A 22,055-nucleotide genomic window follows, 5' to 3' on the forward strand; every position below is an offset into this window, starting at 1 on the left:
ATAATTCTTCTGCTAATCAACGTAAAATCTTACGTTCATTTCTATTGTTTTAAGGGTAAACTACGCATTTAGTACCTAAATTTCAGTTTTGATCCATTTTAATACCTAAATTTTTAATTTTTTCAAAATCATACATAACGATAGTTTTTATTTTATTTAGTATTCCGTCGTTAAAAACTTGCGTTTAGTACTTAAACTATCAACTTTGGTATGTTTTAGTATCTGAACTTTCAAATTTTTTCAAAACTTACCGTTAAGTTTTTAAAGGGGTACTATGAAACAAAACTAAACATTATGTATAGTTTTAAAAAAATTGAAAGTTTAGGTACTAAAATGGACAAAAACTGATGGTTTAGGTACTAAATGCATAGTTTACCCTTGTTATAATTATATGATAGGTTTCTCATAATCAAAATGTGAAATAAGAATGGAGGATTTGCAGCTTCAATATTATTTGTCACAGATTTTATTACACAAAATACAGGAGACGTCCAATTTAATTCAAAACGGAAACCATAATCCTCCAATCAAGAGATCAAGATGGTAAACTGCTTCAATGCAAAATCACAACAAAGAAGCCAAAAAAAAAGAAGAAGAAGAAAAATCATAGCTTTCTCCTTAAAAATTACCTCTACCTGGATGCAAGACCAGCTTTGAGAGCTTGAATGGTAGAAACATCAGTCTTGAATGATTTAGCCAATATGTCATCATCGATGTCGGTGGCGAAAAGCGTTTTCGGAATCGACACAGTTCCTGCATTTGCACTTCCGAACGCAGAAATCGCAATAGCCGGATGGTTAGTATCGGCATTGTACTGATAGTGTACCAATCCTTTCGGGAAGATAAACATGTCGCCCGATTGTAAACTCTGAGTGAAAAGCTTGTTCGTCGTGTCGACGAAACCGACTTCGAGGTTCCCATCGGCGAGGAAAAGCAGCTCGGCGGAACGAGGATGAGTGTGGGGCGGATTAACGGAGCTTGCAGGGAATTGAAGAAGAGCATAGGAGACACTCTGGCCATTTAGAGCAGGGAACTCCTCCATGGTAGCTTTCAGCACTGTGAAATTCGCAGGGAAGCTGGTTTCGTTTACAATGACTCGCATCCCTGTGTAGGTGAAGAAGTTTCCATCAACTGTGTTCTGGTTTTCAGGTACTATAAAATCAGTGAGAATATCAGGATCACCGGCTAGGGCGATTTGGAGTATGGGAAGTGAAGAAAACAGAAGGGAAATGAAAACGTTCAAAGCCATGCTTGAAAACTGGGGAATTGTTTGATGTGGAGGATGGGATGATTCGAGTTTGAAAGATGGTGCTGAATATATAGGGTTTGACGAAGGTTTTTGCTTTGTTTGCAAGTCGACTTTGGGGTTGCAGCAGGTGAAGATTACCAAGTATCTTGTGCTTGATTGCGGGTTGTATGAGGTTGGAATTTAGGGGGTTAATATATCCATAGCAGTACTCGAGGAAAAAGATGATTTATTGGCGACATTTCCAACAGTTTAGTTGTCGCATTTTGCTTGTTTTTTTGGATCAAGCTAACAGTCGAAGGTTTACCATTTACACCGGATTTCATTCCCATCCACGGCGATTAAGAAATTTACAGTAAGAACTGTTAAACACAATTCCATGGTTAAAAAAATATTATTCTTTTCAAAAGTATCGGATTCAAACAATTATTTTACGATTACTCCAAACTATTAAAAAATATATATGATAAGGACACATATGAGTTGTTTTATTTATCATTGGATAAGTTTATTATAAGGACACATGTGAAACATCGATTTCAACTTTAAACAATCATTAACCAATGAATTGAACTCAGAAATTAAATCATAATCATTGTTTGGTATATTAATTATTTCAAGACAATCGGAATCAATATTGATCCAATTATATATCCAACACTTTAGTCATGATAAGGCTTCTCTTATAGACATGGTTTTCCTGGTACAAGGTTCATATAAACTTGGATAAAGTTAATCTTTTAACGCCTCAATTGCAACAGTCATAATTTGCGAAGCAGATAGCATAACATTAGTGACGACGTTGAATATAAGCCTTTTTTTTAACAGGTTCGATAATTATAAGGGACAATATCTATTTAGAAATGTCTTAATCTATTGACGATGAACATAAATTCTACATACACACAACTCAAACCACGGGTGGAGCTAAAAAAACTTTATTTTGAGATGTCAAATTTAAAAGGTATGTGAAGATTTTCTTTTTAAGCGGGAAAATTGAGTTTTAATTTTCTTTTTTGTTGAATATTTTTTAAAGATGGGATCAATTTCTTTTTTTAAGGGTGTCAATCTTTTTAAAAGTAGTTTCATTTTTCTTCTATTATATATATATAATTTATGTGAAAAAAAAGAAATTTTAAAAACTTTTGGGGTGTCAACTCAGTAAGCTTCAACTCAAAACCTTTAAGGAAAATAACACTCTTTTATACCACTAAAATCACTTGATGATTGCTCAATTATCGCTTGTGTTGGTTGGCTTTCAAGGTACGGTCCTATCTAGTTAAACTGCTACTCCTTTACTCTGGTTGGAAGCTGTGATATCTGCACTTGATATGGAAGGTTTTACAGGGTTCATAATTCTCCTTTGGAATATCTGAAATGGCCATAATACAAAGATCCATGGCGACAAAACTCAACCTCCATGGGTCCTAGTTCTTAATGCTCGGACGTTGCACAGGGAGTTCTTAGCGGCCAAGAAGCAAGCAATAGGTGAATGTTTTGCGTGTCTCCCAGCCCAGTGCACTTGATGCAAGGATTCAGTGATCGATGGCTTCCCCCCTCTCCAGGTTATGTCAAAATTAACGTTGATGGGGCATTCGACCCTTAGCGAAGGTTGGCAACCATTGGTGTTATAGCCCGGGATTCCGCTAAGTTACCGTTGTGAAGTATGACTTTATCACCATCCATTTGTACTTAAGCAAGTTTTGCAGAGATCCATGTTAGGACTATGGTTTACAGTTTGCTCAAGAGAACAATTGGCACCAAATTATATTTGAGACCGATTTCGCAATGGGGGCTAATAAGCTGTCTTATGATGTGGCATATTTTTTTCACCCTAGGATTTCTTTTGGGTGAAGCTTGATCCATTTTGCAGAACAATGCATCTTTTTTCAGTTATTTTTATTTTGCCTATTTGTAACCAGGTGGCCCATGAGTTAACCTCATGGGCACTGTGTTGTTCTTTGACTCGGTTTGTCCCTGAAATTATTGTCTCTACTGCAACATGCGACATTGATCCTGGTTAATACATTTCGTGGGTACTTTTTTTCCGTTGTATGCTTTAAAAGGGGTTTTTATTGAGTTCGCTTTTCAAAAAAATCACTTAGATGAGTTTGACAATAAATAAAATTAGTAATGAAATGAAATCACATTTATTTATTTATTTATTAAAAAAGTCACATTTATGAAATTGAGAATAAAAATTATATAAATCATATTGAAAAAATAAGATATAATTTATGTATCAAATAACTATTTCTCTTATTTAAATGAATAGGTAAACTACAATGATCACTAATGTTTCAGTAAAAAATTATAGTTTCACTTGAGTGTTTTTTTATTAAGCTAAGGTAAGTTATGCAAATGATTAATATACTTTCATTGTAACATCCCAAACTACGGGTTAGTGACTAAATTGTAAAAATTTAGAATTTGGTAATTAAAGTGGAATAGTTGAATAGTTCAATGACTTATTTGAAAATAGTTTATGAATTATTGTTAGTAATTATTAAATGAAGTAAAGGGCAAATTGGCCATTTGTTATGAAAGATATTTTTTCCTTTAATAGAAGAGAAACACATAGGGGGAGTTATCTGGAAAACTCTCTTCTTCTTCTTGCTTTCTTCTTCTCCACCGTGAACCCAAGGGAGCAAAGGTGAGTTTTCTGATTACTTGATTGTTTGTTGATTTTAAGTTTGGGTTTTGATCCTTAGGTAATACTTAAGCTTAAGGAAAGCTTAAGTTGTCTTAAAATCAAAAGATTAAGAAGTTATAAAAGATTAAAGCAAATGGGTTTTTAAGTGATTTTTTGGAAAAGAGTTAATAAGTTGAATTTGAAACTAAATTTGACTTGTCATCAACTTAATTAAGAGATATGAAGTGATAGAATTGGATTTAGAGAATCTTGAAAATTTGGTATGATTATGGATTTCCATATGAAAGATGGAATTTTGAGGTTATGGATGTATTGAATGAGTAGAAATTAGTTTAAGTATATATACTTGAGTTAAGAATAGAAAGGGAAATGAAACATGAAGAATTTAAGCTGAAAATGAAGAATTTTCGGGTGAAAAAGCCTATTTTGGGCAAAGTATATTGGTACCCTATGTATGTGTACTGATACCCTCTTGAACGAAAAATCCCAAAATGTAATAAAGGTATCGATACCTTAAAGAGTGTATCGATACCACCTAAAGGAAAAAGTGAATATGGGTCTATTAAATTTGTTTAAGTTATTAGCATAAAATTTACAAGGTGTAGATATCTAATAATTACTTTAAATTGTATAGTTATTTAGACATTGAGTGTGAGCAAGTTCCGGAACAACTGTCAAGTTAGGATTGATCCAAAGAGATTATAATCATAAAGGTGGATTGGGAATTAAGTGAGGTCAAGTTGAGTGCAATTTAATTTGTACTTATGATATTAATCAAGCATTGGCTTGCGATAAGCCAATGATAGAGTTACTATGATAAGAAGTAACTTCTAAAATGTTATGTGATTCTTATGTGTGCATGAGTAATTGAATATGAGTATATGTGTTATTTGTTATTGTATATGTTACATGATTTATGTGAATACATGTTTGAGTGATAACTCATGTGAACTGGTATAAATGACATATGTGATTACATGAGAATATTATATAAGATTTATGTGAAGATATGAGAACAAGATATCAGCTATGTGATATGATCTATGTGACCATATGAGAATGTAACATGATCTACATGAATATACAATATGCGATACATGTTATATGATATGAGATTGATGGTTACACATACATGTGGTATGTGACAGAAAAGAAGAAATATGTGATCATAAGTGCAATGATATGAATCATAATGATAGTGCCCATGTTATGTTATATGAGAGCTAGGGGTATAGTTGGCATGCCAAGAGTCGAGGGTTACCTATGTCTTTCGAGACATATGGACTATTTACCTATGTTCTTCGGGGCATATGGACTGTTTACCTATGTTCTTTGGGACATATGGATTGTTTACCTATGTTCTTCGGAATATATGGACTGGTCTATCGGGACATTTATACGAGATGTGGTGATAGCATAGTGCACAACCTCTATGTACTCACATACCTTAAGTTCTCAACAGTATACATGGGCTTTAAAGATAATAAAGAACTTGATATGATATTATATGTGTTCCTTCGTGAAATGGTATCTGTGATATATATCGTGCATAAATGATAAGCATGTTAATAATGTGATTAAGTATGTATATACGTATGATGTTATGTTACATGATATGTGCATGTGTGTATATGTTACAGGGAAGAATATATGCTTTGGTATGATATGGTAGTATTAAGTGTTCATGCATTGTAGAAATTACAGCTATATCATAATTTTATTTATGTCTCACTAAGTCAATGATTTAGCATGTGATTGTTTCACACGTAGGTTTCGAGAAGAGGAAGATTGATAAAAGTTATGCAAGACATGTTAGTTTCTCATTTCCAAATATCATATCAGAAAAGAAATGAATAGTCTGTATTTTGTAATACTAATTGTGGTTGGCATGTAAATAAATGTTTGAATCCGATATGTTCTAATCGTTTTGTAAAATCATATGATTGAGTTTTGTAATGTTTTAAACGTATATATGTAAATAATAACTTTATAGTGATAAAAGGTTAAATTTTTATGAGTTTTATATATATTGGCTAGAATTACTATAGCAATGTATCGGTACACTGTAGCAGGGTATTGATACCCATGTAGCATTCTGGAAATTTTTATGCATCGGTATTGTTCATTACTGTTCGCACAGTATCGGTACTATTTGCACATTATTGATACTATTCATACAGTACAATATAATTCATAAAAAAATATTTTTGCCTTAAATTTGTTACAACGAAACATAATTTAACAGTATATTATTGTATTTTCTTAATATAAGTCCAAATGTTATGTTATTTTGTAAGAATATTATTTTAAAAAGTCAATGTGACATCTCGGACTCGTATCCGGGTCGGGTACGGGTTGGGGGTGCTATATTTATAATATTTCAACACTAGTCCGATGTCATAATGTAAACGGAGAGTCGTTTCACAAAATATAACTTAAACGATTCTAGGACTATATTTTATCATATCTCAATCAACAGGTTTACATCTAGCTCATACAACCTCTAATTTTTTAATAAAAAATATGAGTTTTGAACATATGAATAATAAAGTGATCATTAAGGATGACAACGAGTCGGATTTGGATCGGATCCAGTTACACCCAGATCCAAACCCATTTTCACATATTGAATCCATACCCGCTCCGAATCTATAGGTTTAGAAAATCAAGATCCATATCCATATCCAACGGATCTCATGGATCCAGTTCCAAAATGAGTCTGTTGAAAAACTACCATATCAGAACCACTCGCATTCGACTTGACAACCTCCCTCCACATTTTCGGTTACTTTTTATTTAATAACTTCCTCGTAAGTTGGTGTCTACCTTCTATGCCTTCGCTTTCCCTGTCGCTTGAGCTTTCAAACCGCGATCCACTTTCCTTGGGTGATCTAAGCATGAATCGAGAAGCTCTGAGGAAGACTGAACCCATTGATTCGTTTCCGATGACTCTGGTATAGCTCTTGAACAGTTCACGGGGATTCCCCCATCAATATAGTCTCACAGGGGTTTTACTCATAGAATTAGGCCTCGTTGAATTAAGTACTCGTTTCGTTGATGAATGACGTACCTTTCCCTACGATGAATGAAGTCCCTTTCCTCTAGCTGGAACAATTTCATCTATAAAGTACCCTCGGTTGAGGGCACTGCACTCCCAGCAGCGTAGGATCCTGCGGTAAATTTCCCTGGTGCACGTGTTACTTCTCTTCTACGCCATCAAAATGGTCTTATCTCCTTTTGTAGATGCTAAGTCGGCATATTCAAGATCATACTTCTGTATGAAAAGTATTACTGATCCTGTAAAGGTTGGTAGCTTTAGGTATCTTTTGAAGCCATAGGATAGAAATAGGAGAAATAGGTACTTAAGAACCATACCGTACGTCATAACATTTAGGGAATTGAATTGATATTTAATCGGAGAAAGAGAAAAATTGGATAACCGATCACAAAGCTGTGCTTTCTGTTATGCTTTCATTTGCCTTGTACTATATGGGTCACCATGAGACCGGGAGTGTATATTACATTCAAGAAGCATGGTATTTTATGGAAGTAGAACTACGGAATCCATGTTGATGTAAAGCAATAATTTTGAGATAGGTCTTATCCTGTAGAAAAAACAATGTAAGCATTACGATGCTTGAACTTATTAGAAGAAATTAATGAAGTGGTTTTAAGACACGGAATAGTTGCAGCAATTTGGCATACATTCTGAATGGAAATTTATCATATGACTAGATACAACTGTTAGGATGCTTCTGTTCTTGAGTGGCACTACGTCCATTCATCGTCATAGGGCTGAAAAGAAGAAGTTCTCTTTTGTTCCCCTCTATCCAACCATTAACTGTTAATCTTTTATCTCTGTGTAGTTCTCGAATTGACGTGTTTGTGTTCCGTATTTGCAGAAACCTAATCGGCATGACAGAATTACAGAAGGCTTGATCACCGATGAAATGTTAATCATAGCAAAAGAAAGCAACAATCTCCAATTTGCTTGGGAATTAAGTGCTCAGATCCGTAATTCACAGGCCCTTCTTTCAAGTGCTGCAACTAGGCGAACACCATTGACTGTTGGAGAATCGGAGATTGCAATTCGTAACATGGCGCTTCTGCTCTTCCAAGCCCAACAACTCCACTATGACAATGCATCAATGCTCATGAGATTGAGAGCCAAAATCCAAACTCTTGAAGAACAGGTGAGTTCAGCAAGCGATAAAAGTTCGAAGTATGGACAAATAGCCGCTGAAGAAGTACCCAAAAGTCTGTACTGTCTCGGTGTTAGGTTGACTAAGGAATGGTTTGGAAACCCAAAATTACAAAGGAAACTCAGGGAAAAAAGGCAATTGGATGCGAAATTTAAAGACAACGATTTGTATCATTTCTGTATCTTCTCTGATAACATTCTTGCAAGTTCCGTGGTGGTTAACTCGACAGCTTTAAATTCCAAAACCCGGAGAAGATTGTCTTTCATCTTGTAACTGATGAAATAAACTATGCCGGGATGAAGGCCTGGTTCACCTTGAACACTTTTCGGAGAGTGACTGTTGAGGGTCAGAAGCTAGAGGACTTCAAGTGGTTGAATGCTTCTCATGTTCCGGTTCTAAAGCAACTGCAAGATTCAGAGACTCGGTTATTATTTTTCTGGCCATAATGACGATGGCCGGACTCCGATCAAGTTCAGAAATCCCAAGTACCTGTCTATGCTTAATCATTTGAGGTTTTATATTCCTGAAGTTTATCCGGCACTAAAGAAGGTGGTATTTCTTGATGATGACATTGTGGTTCAGAAGGATCTGTCTGGTCTGTTTTCCATTGATTTGAATGGCAATGATAATGGAGCAGTTGAGACATGCATGGAGACATTTCATAGATATCACAAGTACTTGAATTACTCTCACCCTCTTATAAGGGCACATTTCGACCCCGATGCATGTGGTTGGCAATTTGGGATGGACAATTTCGATTTGGTTGAGTGGAGGAAGAGGAATGTGAATGGCATCTATCACTATTGGAAAGAATGGAATGTGGACCGGACGTTGTGGAAACTCGGGACACTGCCACCAGGACTGCCGACATTCTATGGACTGACAGAAGCATTGGACTTGTCGTGGCATGGACTGGGGCTAGGCTATACAAACGTCAATCCCCTGTTGATAGAGAAAGGGGTCGTTTTACACTTCAACGGAAATTCAAAGCCGTGGTTGAAAATCGGGATAGAGAAATACAAGCCCCTTTGGGAGAAGTGTTGCAGAAGACGACTATCGGATAGAGCAAAATCGCAACTGATAATTTGAGAAAATAAAAAATTAAGATAAAGAATACACAAAATTTACGTGGAAAACCCCTAAATAATATAGGGTAAAAACCACGGGCAACGGTAGAAGAATTTCACTATGAGAAAATAGGAATTACAACCTCTCTCGATCTATCAAAGAGAAAACAATGATAATTCTCTCTTGATAAAAATGAGAAAACAACTATCAAGAAACTCTCTAAATTCTCTCTAGTATTGGAAGAAAGCTATAATGTTTTGGGATGGTTTTGAAGTTAAATGAGCTAGGGTATTTATAGTTGAAACCTAAGGACTAATCTTGTAAATACCCTAAAGTACAATGACTAATTTCATAGTTTTACCATCCAAAAATTCAACAAAAGTTGGCTACCTAAATATGACCATTTAGCCGCCCATGACCATTTAACCGCCCATGTTTTGTTTACTTTCAACAATCTCCCACTTGAAGATTTGATTGGAACAATCATATCTTCACACTATTCTTTCTACCTTGTACCATCATGTTGCTTATGTTTCCGTCAGGCCACAAGAGGATCGACACCAGGTAAATTTATCAGCGTTGATCGCCTTCGTCATGAAATCTGCTATGTTATTTTTGGTATGAATCTTCTGCATATCTACTGTCCCTTCTTCAACCTTTTCACGAATGAAATGGTACTGAACTCGTATGTGCTTTATCCTTGAATGAAATGCTGGATTCCTTGCTAGATGCAAGGCGCTTTGACTGTCACAAAACAGAGAGACATACTCTTGATTGTGCCCAAGCTCCTCCAATAGCATCTTCAACCAAATTGCTTCTTTACTAGCTTGTGTAGTTGCTACATATTCTGTCTCTGTTGTGGACGTAGCCACAACTGACTGCAATTTTGAAACCCAGCTTACAGCACCACCAGCAAATTTGAACACATATCCTGTAGTAGATTTTCTTTTATCTAAATCCCCTGCATAGTCATAATCTACATACCCATTGATTAGTAAGTTTGATCCTCCGTAACATAATGCAACATTTGAGGTTCCTTTGATGTATCTCAAGATCCACTTTACTGTATTCCAATGCTCTTTTCCTGGATTCGCCATGTACTGACTAACCACTCCCACTGCTTGTGCAATGTCTGGTCTTGTGCATATCATAGCGAACATTAAACTTCCCACTGCTGATGCATACGGTACTCGAGACATCTCCATCCTCTCTTTTTCACTGCTAGGACTCATACTCGAGGATAATTTGAAGTTAATAAGAAGAGGAGTAGAAATTGGCTTACAATCTTGCATGCTGAATCGTGAGAAGATCTTCTTCAAATAATTCTTTTGTGAAAGCCAAATCTTCCTATTACTTCTGTCTCGGTGAATTTGCATCCCTAGAATCTTGTTTGCTGATCCCAAGTCCTTCATTTCAAATTTCCTAGCCAGTTGTGCCTTCAATTCTTCAATATGATCTTTGTTGGGTCCTGCAACCAACATGTCATCCACATACAACAGCAAAATAACAAAATCGTTATCACCAGACCTCTTGAAATAAGCACAAGGGTCTGCATTAAGTCTGTTGTATCCAATGCACATAATGAAAGAATCAAATCTCTTATACCAACACCTCGGCGCCTGCTTTAGACCATACAGAGATTTGTTCAACCTGCAAACCAAGTTCTTCTTTTCTTTTTCTTCAAAACCTTCAGGCTGGAGCATATAAATTTCTTCTTCAAGATTTCCATGAAGAAAAGCTGTTTTAACATCTAGCTGCTCTAGATGTAAGTCCAATGTAGCACACATTGCCAACACTACTCGAACTGTTGTTAGTCGAACCACATGAGAAAATATTTCATTGAAATCAATATCTTCTTTTTGAGCATATCCTTTGACCACCAGTCTTGCACGATACCTCTCAACTTGATTGTCATCATTTCTCTTGATTTTGAAGACCCATTTGTTACCAATTGGCTTCCTTCCTTGTGGTAGTGACACAAGGTCCCATGTATTATTTTTTATGAAGGGCTTCGATTTCTTCTTGCATCGCCATCATCCACAGTGAAGCATCTGAGCTGTTTATTACCTCCTGGTATGTTGATGGCTCACCGTCCTCTGTTAAAAGGCAATATGCAATATTACCTTCTATAACATAATCTGAGTGTCAATTGAGACGTCTTCTCACACGATCTGATTGACGAGTTGTTGGAGCTTCAGAACTCTCTGGTTCTTGTTCATCATGTGCTGGTTCTGCTTCAGAAGAATCTCCTTCTTCAAATTCTTTTTCCACATGTATCTGAGTAGTCTCTGACTTTTCAGCGCTATCATCGTCTTCTTTTCTTTGTAGTTTATCTTCTACAAAGATAACATCTCTACTAATGATCACTTTGCGGGCAGTGGGATCCCACAAGCGATACCCCTTTACTCCATCAGCATACCCCAATAATTTGCATTTCCTGGATTTTGGATCCAACTTTGAAATTTATTGGGAGTTGTACATCACGTACACTATACTTCCAAATATATGGAGGTTTGAATAATCAGCTGGTTTTCCATTCCACATCTCCATTGGTGTCTTCATCTCTATTGCAGTTGATAGAGCTCGATTCACCAAATAACAGGCAGTATTGACTGCTTCTGCCCAGAATGATTTTTCTAGGCATGCATCCCTCAACATTGCTCTTGTTCTTTCTAATAAGGTTCTGTTCATCCGCTCTGCCACTCCATTTTGTTGAGGAGTGTTCGCCACTGTGAACTGTCTTTTGATGCCTTATTTCCTGTAAAAGTCATCAAATTCTTCTCTTGTGTATTCTCCTCCATTATCTATTCTGAAACACTTAATCTTATTTCCAGAATCAAGTTCCACCTGCGCCTTGAAGTTTTTTAAAGTTGAAAACACGTCTGACTTCTTCTTGATAGGATACACCCAACATCTCCTAGAGTAGTCATCAATAAATGAGACAAAGTATTTTGCTCCACCTAGGGATGTAACTGGTGCTTGCCATACGTCAGAGTGAACCAATTCTAGAACACTTTTGCCTCTAGAATTTGATGTGTTGAATTTCAACCGGTGCTGCTTACTTGTTATGCAATGCTCACACAAAGTAAGTGATACCTTCGTTAAGCCTGGAAGTAGTTTTTGCTCCACAAGGACTTTCATTCCTTGTTCTGACATGTGTCCAAGTTTCTGATGCCATAACATTGCAGAATCTGAACTACATGAGGCAACAGAGGCTTCTGCTTCTAGCAAAGTCTCTCCCTTCAGCATGTACAAGTTTGCTGCTATCTTTTCACCTTTCAGCACCACAAGCGCTCCACGGAACATCTTCATGATTCCTTTTCGTGTTTCAATCTTGCTTGCATTATTATCCAACAATCCGTAGGATAATAAATTTTTCTTCAGGCCTTTCACGTGTTGCACATCTCGAACAACTTTAATTGTTCCATCATAAATCTTCAATTTGATGGTTCTAACGCCAACGATCTCTAAAGCATGATCATTGCAACTATACACAGATTCTCCTGAGACAGGTTCATAATGATGGAACCATTCTCTTCTTGAGGTCATGTGATATGTTGCTCCTGAATCAATGAGCCATATATCTGCAAATCTTTTTCTGCCTTCCACGGTGGTTGACGCTTCACAGCATAGAGCGTCTCCATCATCTGAAGTGTTTGCGGTATTGCCTTGTGGATTGGAGTTTTTATTTAGACTCCAATAATCCTTCTTCAAGTGACCCTTCTTTCCACAGTTGTAGCACTTTAAATTCTTCTTGCTTCTCGACTTCGATCTACCATGTTTGTGACTGCTGCTTTGGCCACGTTCTGTTGATCTCCCTCTCATTGTTGTCATCGTTGTTAACGATTCTTCTTGTTGCAGATTTACTTGTCTGTCTTCCTTGTTCTTGTGCCGATTTTCTTCTTGGAGAACAGCAGCTGCAACGCCATCGAAGACTAGACTGGTGACATTACTGTTTGTCAAGTTGATGATGAGTTGATTATACGAATCCAGTAGACTTTGAAGTAGAAGTTCATCACGTTATTGTTCTCCTATTTTGCAGCTTAAGGATGTAAGCTGAGAAAATAAAGTGTTCAGTGTATTTAAGTGCTCCGTCACTGAAATAGATTCTGGCATACGGAGAGTGTACAATTTCCTCTTAAGAAAAATTTTATTGTGCAGCGATGTGGCCTTGTACAGTTTGGTGAGATGATCCCATATCTCCTTAGCTGTCTTCTTTTCCTCGATGCTTGACAATACTTCATCTGCTAATGCTAGATGAAAGTTTGCCATAGCATTCCCGTCCATTTCGATCAATTTGTTGTCATCTATGAAATCCACCGGCCTTTCACTGATAGCTGCTAGACAACCGTCTTTCCTCAGGATGGCCTTCATCTTTAATTTCCACAAGGAGAAATTTCTCCCATTGAATTTTTCAATATCAAATTTCATTATCATAGCTTCTTTTACGGATAGCTCCCACTATTTCACTATCGTGAATAGTTCTCTGGAACCTTCAAAGAATGGGTAATAACTTCTTACTTTCTTATGTTGGAGGATCCACCTTTTGGTGGCAACCACAAAGACAATAAGCAGATATTACACACTCTAATCTGGCTTTGATACCAATTGTTGCGGAAGATGGCTATCGGATAGAGAAAAATCGCAACTGATAATTTGAGAAAATAAAAATTAAGATAAATAAGACACAAAATTTACGTGGAAAACCCCTAAATAATATAGGGTAAAAACCACGGGCAACGGTAGAAGAATTTCACTATGAGAAAATAGGAATTACAACCTCTCTCGATCTACCAAAGAGAAAACAATGATAATTCTCTCTTGATAAAAAGAATAAAACAACTCTCAAGAAACTCTCTAAATTCTCTCTAGTATTGGAAGAAAGCTAGAATGTTTTGGGATGGTTTTGAAGCTAAATGAGCTAGGGTATTTATAGTTGAAACCTAAGGACTAATCTTGTAAATACCCTAAAGTACAATGACTAATTGCATAGTCTTACCATCCAAAAATTCAACAAAAGTTGGCTACCTAAATATGACCATTTAGCCGCCCATGACCATTTAACCGCCCATGTTTTGTTTACTTTCAACAAGAAGTACGTCTATTATTCCCACCCTCTTGCAACTGTGCAATTTTCATTGATATTTAACTCTGTCTTAGAAGCTTCAAGGTCGAGTATGCTTGTATAATTTTAAAGAGGTCAAGCGTGACTACTGGTTGTAAAATGGTATTTAATTCATTCCAACTTAGTCTGTTGTAGCATAGACTGTTCATCGATATCGAACTAGTTAAAAGATCATTGAGACAACAATTTTGATTTGCTTCGTTGTAGAACTTATATGTCGTAATCTGCATTGAATCTGAATCTGAATTTGAATCGACCTCCGCTCCTATTGTAGTAGTCCTATGCTGCATATCTTTGCTTCTAAGTAATGTTGTAACATTTTACTGCATAGAGGGAATGGGTGACAGTATGTATGGATCAATAAGTCTTTGTTTGTTATTGTTTTTGTTCATGGATTGTTGAAAATGTGCAGAGAGCTTTACTTCAGCAAGCACTTTTCATGCCCTTAATTCCCGAGTTCCATTTACAGCCTCATTCTTACGTTGGAATGATAGAAAAAGTTTACGATATTAATCAGTAGTATTTGTCTGGTCAAAAAAAGTTACATATAAATTATAGTTAAATTTAAAACAATTTCAATAGAGAGCATCGAAGTCGTTGTAGTATAGTGGTGAGTATACCCGCCTGTCACGCGGGTGACCCGGGTTCGATCCCCGGCAACGGCGTTTTTATATATATTTTTTCCTTTTCATTTCACCGGCGGACAGAACTTTAAATATGATTACGAAAATGAAAACACACATATAATTACGCATTCAAAGATTCTCATCTACTAGAACTGAGGATTAACTTAGAAGTTTTTACATTATATTTAAAATTTTATTTTATTTTATTTTTATATTACAGAAAAATATGTTTTATACCTTATATTACATCTAAAAGTTCATTTTTAATTTTTATTATAAAAATATTTTAATCTTCGTATATTTAAAAATTAACATTTTTTTATTTAAAATGCTAAAATTATGTAGTTGACTTTAAATACTTTGGTTTAAACATTTTTTTAAGTCTTTCTCAATTTTAAAATCAAACAAATTAATCTCTCAAAATATTTGTATGTAAATATCTAAATAAAATGTTTAAACAATTATAAAATTTAAATATAAAATCAAATTTTATTTTAACATATTCCCTTACAATAACATTATAATTATGAATTAAAAACATAAAACTACTAAAATGTTAATCCAAAGAATGTACATTAAATTTTTAGGTAAATTATGCGTTTAGTATTTAAATTATCAGTTTTGGTCGATTTCGATACTTTTTATGGGTAAATTGTATCATTCATTCCTTAATTATCTTCTCACTCCTATTTCGGTCATTGAAGTTTAACTTTTTTAATTTAATTATTTAACTTTCAAATTACTCCTAATTTAATCACTCTAACTTTCAAATTTAAATTTTTTATTTTAATTATATATTAATAAAATATAAAAAATATCATGTCGAAAAATATTATTAATAATATAAATTAGAGTGAATAAAATTTTAGCAATTTGAAAGTTGAGTATTTAAATTGAATTTTTTTTAAATTTAATGATCAAAATATGAGTAAGAAAATAGTTAAGGATAAATGATGTAATCTACCCATGAAAAAATGTCACATGAAAAAGTTTTGTTATGTAACATCCCAAACTACGAGTTAGTGACCAAATTGTAAAATTTTAGAATTTGGTGATTAAAGTATAATAGTTGAATAGTTCAATGATTTATGTGGAGATATTTCCTGAAAGTTATTAGTAATTATTAAAAGAATTAAAGGGCAAAATGGTCATTTGACTTGAAAATGATAATAAAATGATATATAGGCATGTGGGGATAAGGATGAGGAGATATTTTCTCCACTTCATCTTCTTCTTCTTCTTCATGTACGAGAGAAAGAGAGAGCCAAGCTTGCAAAGATATTGAGCCTAAACAAGTTCTGGAACAATCAAAGAATTAGGATCGAATCAAAGCAAGGCTAAGGTGAGTGCAATTTAATTGTATGTATGTTATTGAACATACATTGGCTTGTGATGAGCCAGTGACGGAGTTACTATGGTAAGAAGTGACTCCTAAAATGTTATATAATTGATGGAATTCTTATATGTGCATGAGTACATGAAAATAGATATATGTTATTATATGTGATCATAAGAGCAATAAAATGAATCCATGCATATGTCTATGGAGTAAGTGCATTTATATATGTGATTTATGTGAATACATGTATGTGTGAATATGTTTGGTATGATTACATGATCATAAGATATAAAGCATGTGATAAGTGATATGTGACTATATGAAGTTAAGAGACAAGTGATTAAGTGCCTAAGAGATATAAGCAATGAGATAGGTGACATGTGAATCACACGGAAATGATTTATGTATAAGTTTATATGTTATTTTATGTGTTATGCGATGTATATATGAACATATGTGAATAAGATATGACATATGTATATGAAAAAGGAGAAATGATATAAGCCATATGGAATAACCTACGTGATTCCATGCAAATTGATATGAACTATGTGACATATGAATATGCAATACGTGATACATGTGATATGATATGAAATATATGGTTACACATACATGTGGTATGTGACAGAAGAGAAAGAACAAGTGATATTAAATGTTATAAATGATAATGCCCATGTTATGTGATATGAGAGCTAGGGGTATAGTTGGCATGCCAAGAGTCGAGGGTTTACCTATGTTCTACGGAACATATGGACAGAATTACCTATGTCTTTCGAGATATATGGACAGTATACCTATGTTCTAAGGAACATATTGACAGTTTACCTAGGTTCTTCGGGACCTATGGACAGTTGTCGAGGTTTTTTATGACCTCTGGATAGATCCTTCAGGACATTTATACGAGCTGTGGTGACAACATAGTGGTGCACAACTTCAATATACTCACATACCTTAAGTTCTCAAAAGTATACATGGGCTAATACAAGAGCTTTAAAGAGAGTAAATAAATTAATTGGTATGACACTATGTGTGTTATGTTGTCAAAGGATATATGTGATCCATGATGTGTATAGAAATGTTTAGTACATGCTTATATGATAAAAAGAATTAGGGACATGTGAAAATGGATTAATAAAGAGACAATAACAAATACCATATATGAGATGTATATGTTTGTGGTGATATGAAATGTATTATAGGAATTACATGATGTTAGGTGTATTATGTGATATACAAAAATGATAAGTACAAAATCATATGATAAATAGAGATTATGATAATGATGGTATATGTACAAGTATGCATTCTGTTATATGAAATATTCTATGATTTCTATTATATGTTTTATATGCCTCACTAAGTCAACGACTTAGTGTGTGATTATTTCACGCGTAGGTTCCGAGAAGAGGAAGGTTGGTAAAAGTTATGCAAGACAGGTCAGTTTCTCCTTTCCAATGATCAGATCAAAAAAAGAAATGTATAGTATGTATTTTGTAATAAGGATAGTGGTTGACATATAAATAAATATTTGAATTTGATATGTTTTAATGAGTTTTGTAATGTTTTAAATGTGTATATGTACATGGTAATTTTATATAAACGAAAACTTGGATTTTTATGAATTTATATGTATTTTGCTGAAGTTACTGTAGCAGTGCATCAATACACAATTTATATTCGAATTTTTTCACTGTTCATGGTATTGTTCACGGTACTGTTCATATCGTATAGTAATGTTTGCAAATACGTATTTTTTTCAAATTTTTATAATGAAGCATAATTTAATAGTATTTTATTGTATTTTCTTATTATAAGTTCAAATGTTTTGCTATCTTACAAGAATATTATTCCAAAAAGTCAATGTGACATCTCAGACTCGTATTCGAGTTGGATACGGGTTGGGGTGTTACATTTAATGGTATCAGAGCTACGGTTTAGCTGATTCTAAGCTAAAAATAAAGTCAAAAGTGTTTTAAAAAATATACATGCCAACACAAAGTGGAAATTTTTTTATCTGATAGGGTAAGGAGTGTGTTGTCTTGTTAATAGAGTTAAATTGTTATGTTATTTAAGATAAGTGAATACCTGAGGATGATTTATGAGATATATATGTTTATATGATATGATAGATGATATGTGAACATATGCAAATGACAAATGTTATATGATATGAATTGTATGATCATATGCACACGTGATATGTGATAGATGAAATGATATGAGCACATGAATACATGAGAGCTTCCAAAGTGAAGCGGAAGGCGATAAACCTGAAGGCAATAGCAATTCACCTGCCCTAGCCAGACAGGGAGAAGAGCGAACACCTCAGGGAGTGCATGTATAAGATTAGAGAATGATTTATGATGTTGAATGATATTCCGATGTGTTTTCAATTGTATACTTCGTTAACTCATAGAATGAATGTATCGAAATAGTTAAAAAGGTTAAGAGCACCCGAGTTCAAGGGTAAAATTTGAGAAAGGTTTTGTTGTTACAGACCTTTGGATAAATGATATGAAGATAATGCTAGAAGGTGTTCATTTCTCCAAAGTGGAGAAATTAAATTGAGTAGCTTTTTGACTACGTGGACAAGCTAGAATATAGTAGACAAATGTCACCATAAGAATGTTAAAAGATCAAATGACATGGTTATTGTTTGTAGAATAGTTCGAGAATAAGTGCATCAGTGTTACGTTTATAAGATGAATAAAATCATAGTTATAAATTTTAAACAAATGGGTAGTACTGTGTATAAGAAAGAGTGTGGATATGATAAGAGTTTGTACTCTAGAAGAAAGAGTTAGCGTCGGTTAACAAGATTACATGATGAAAAAATGTGTTGATCATATGAATGTGATATATTGAAGGAAATAGGGATTCTTATGTTTGAGGGAAAGTAAGGATTGACAGAGAAGTATAAAGTAATATGAAAAGATCATGTGTATTAAAGTACAGACAATGATTAAGAAATGATGAAAGGTCGGATGTATGTGATTGGTTAATTAGGGCTTGTGTCCTAGATTGAACAGTTGTTATTGACTAGTCGTAGAGTAAAGGTGATAGAGTTATAAGATTGGAAAAAAAGATAAAGTGAGTTAATCAAGTATGATATGGATTTGAATATGGTTATGTATTTGGATCATATAGATATGATGAAGGCAATGAGAAGAGTATTTACAGGTTTTAAAGGGAGCCTGAAGAAAAGATATGATATATATTACAAGAAGATTTTGATTTGTGAATGAGTAAAGGGATAAGGAAATTAAATGAAAAATGAAATTAAAGGGGTAAGTATGATAGATGTTATATGGAAGTGTAAATGATAAATTCGATATAGAAATACGAAAAGTGTGCAAGGTGATGTGAAAATATTGTTTGACTCCATAAAGTATATGTTTAATCACAATTGAAGAAGATTTAAAGTCGTGTTTTGGTCAAATGATAATGGAATAAAAGTTTGATATTGTGATAAGTAATTAGAGATTAATGAAGAAATAGATTGATTTAGGATATGGAGTGATGAGAATGGATGTTATTGTCTACGTGATGAGTAACATTATATGAATTTTAGAAATATCAAAGGAAAATGCAGAATCACAGAAGAGAAAAGAAAGAAATGAATGAGGTTATTGGTTACTGTTTATATGATAAGCGACAGTAGATGAATGAATAAAGGGAAAAAATTAGTTGAAGAACTAAAAGAAGGAAATATTAAATAAATGAAACAACATGAGAACATTAGAAGATATGTTCTTGTCAATGTGTGCAATGAAAATTCGAGGACGAATTTTCTTAAAAGGAGGGGAGATTTGTAACATCCCAAACTACAGGTTAGTGACCAAATTGTAAAATTTCATAATTTGGTGATTAAAGTAGAATAGTTGAATAGTTCAATGATTTTTGTGGAGATATTTCCTGAAAGTTATTAGTAATTATTAAAAGAATTAAAGGGCAAAATGGTCATTTGACTTAGAAATGATAATAAAATGATATATAGGCATGTGGGGATAAGGATGAGGAGATATTTTCTCCACTTCATCTTCTTCTTCTTTTTCATGTACGAGAGAAAGAGAGAGCCAAGCTTGTAAATATATTGAGCCTAAACAAGTTCAGCAAGGCTAAGGTGAGTTCAATTTAATTATATGTATGTTATTGAACATATATTAGCTTGTGATGAGCCAGTGACGGAGTTACTATGGTAAGAAGTAACTCCTAAAATGTTATATAATTGATGGAATTCTTATATGTGCATGAGTACATGAAAATAGGTACATGTTATTATATGTGATCATAAAAGCAATAAAATGAATACGTGCATATGTCTATGGAGTAAGTGCATTTCTATATGTGATTTATGTGAATACATGTATGTGTGAATATGTTTGGTATGATTACACGATCATAAGATATAAACCATGTGATAAGTGATATGTGACTATATGAAGTTATGAGATAAGTAAATCACATGGAAATGATTTATTTATAAGTTTATATGTTATTCTATGTGTTATGTGATGTATATATGAACATATGTGAATAAGATATGACATATGTATATAAACAAATGAGAAATTATATAAGCCATATGAAACAACCTACGTGATTCCATGCAAATTGATATGAACTATGTGACATATGAATATGCAATACGTGATACATGTGATATGATATGAAATATATGGTTACACATACATGTGGTATGTGACAGCAGAGAAAGAACAAGTGATATGAAATGTTATAAATGATAATGCCCATGTTATGTGATATGAGAGCTACATGTATAGTTGGTATGCCAAGAGTCGAGGGTTTACCTATGTTCTACGGAACATATGGACAAAATTACCTATGTCTTTCGGGACATATGGACAGTATACCTATGTTCTAAAGAACATATGGAAAGTTTACCTAGGTTCTTCGGGACCTATAGACAGTTGTCGAGGTTCTTTATGACCTCTGGATAGGTCCTTCGGGACATTTATATGAGCTGTGGTGACAGCATAGTGGTGCACAACCTCAATATACTCACATACCTTAAGTTCTCAAAAGTATACATGGGCTAATACAAGGGCTTTAAAGAGAGTAAATAAATTAATTGGTATGACACTATGTGTGTTATGTTGTGAAAGGATATATGTGAACCATGATGTGTACAAAAATGTTTAGTATATGCTTATATGATAAAAAGAATTAGGGACATGTAAAAATGGATCAATAAAGAGACAATAACAAATACCATATATGAGATGTATATGCTTGTGGTGATATGAAATGTATTATAGGAATTACATGATGTTAGGTGTATTATATGATATACAAAAATGATAAGTACAAAATCATATGATAAATAGAGATTATGATAATGATGGTATATATACAGGTATGCATTATGTTATGTGAAATGTTCTATGATTTCTATTATATGTTTTATATACCTCACTAAGTCAAAGATTTAGCGTGTGATTGTTTCACGCGTAGGTTCCGAGAAGAGGAAGATTGGTAAAAGTTATGCAAGACAGGTCAGTTTCTCCTTTCCAACGATCAGATCAGAAAAGAAATGTATAGTATGTATTTTGTAATAAGGATAGTGGTTGGCATGTAAATAAATATTTGAATTCGATATGTTTTAATAAGTTTTGTAATGTTTTAAATGTGTATATGTACATGGTAATTTTATACAAACGAAAACTTGGATTTTTATGAATTTATAAGTATTTTACCGAAGTTACTGTTGCAGTGCATCGATACACAATCTATATTCGAAAATTTTCTCTGTTCATGGTACTGGTCACGGTA

The 22,055-nt window shown here is 34.0% G+C and overlaps 1 protein-coding gene, 1 non-coding gene and 1 pseudogene across 2 annotated transcripts; 2 read left to right on the plus strand and 1 right to left on the minus strand.

The window, feature by feature from the left end:
- Window positions 1-631: 631 nt before the first annotated feature.
- LOC120142874 (germin-like protein 9-3) lies at window positions 632-6,831 on the minus strand. Its single transcript, XM_039157353.1, has 2 exons — window positions 6,726-6,831; window positions 632-1,311 (listed from the first exon to the last, which is right to left on the minus strand). The coding sequence occupies exons 1-2, from the start codon at window positions 6,829-6,831 to the stop codon at window positions 632-634; spliced, it is 786 nt and encodes a 261-aa protein (XP_039013284.1).
- Window positions 6,832-7,120: 289 nt separating this feature from the next.
- On the plus strand, window positions 7,121-14,814 carry LOC120142875 (annotated as a pseudogene).
- Window positions 14,815-14,887: 73 nt separating this feature from the next.
- On the plus strand, window positions 14,888-14,959 carry TRNAD-GUC. Its single transcript has one exon. It is a non-coding gene; the product is annotated as a tRNA-Asp (tRNA).
- The last annotated feature ends 7,096 nt before the right edge of the window (window positions 14,960-22,055 follow it).

Source organism: Hibiscus syriacus, unplaced genomic scaffold (genome assembly GCF_006381635.1).
Source record: "Hibiscus syriacus cultivar Baekdansim isolate YM2019G1 unplaced genomic scaffold, ASM638163v2 tig00110831_pilon, whole genome shotgun sequence".
Taxonomy (NCBI): domain Eukaryota; kingdom Viridiplantae; phylum Streptophyta; class Magnoliopsida; order Malvales; family Malvaceae; genus Hibiscus; species Hibiscus syriacus.

What these genes read in the sequence shown, in the direction of transcription:
- LOC120142874 (XM_039157353.1), bottom strand. Translation starts at nt 6,831, where the DNA reads ATGGGTTCAGTCTTCCTCAGAGCTTCTCGATTCATGCTTAGATCACCC. An exon ending in GGAAAGCGAAGGCATAGAAG is followed by an intron (nt 1,312 to 6,725) that starts GTAGACACCAAC and finishes CTATATATTCAG; the next exon opens with CACCATCTTTCAAACTCGAA.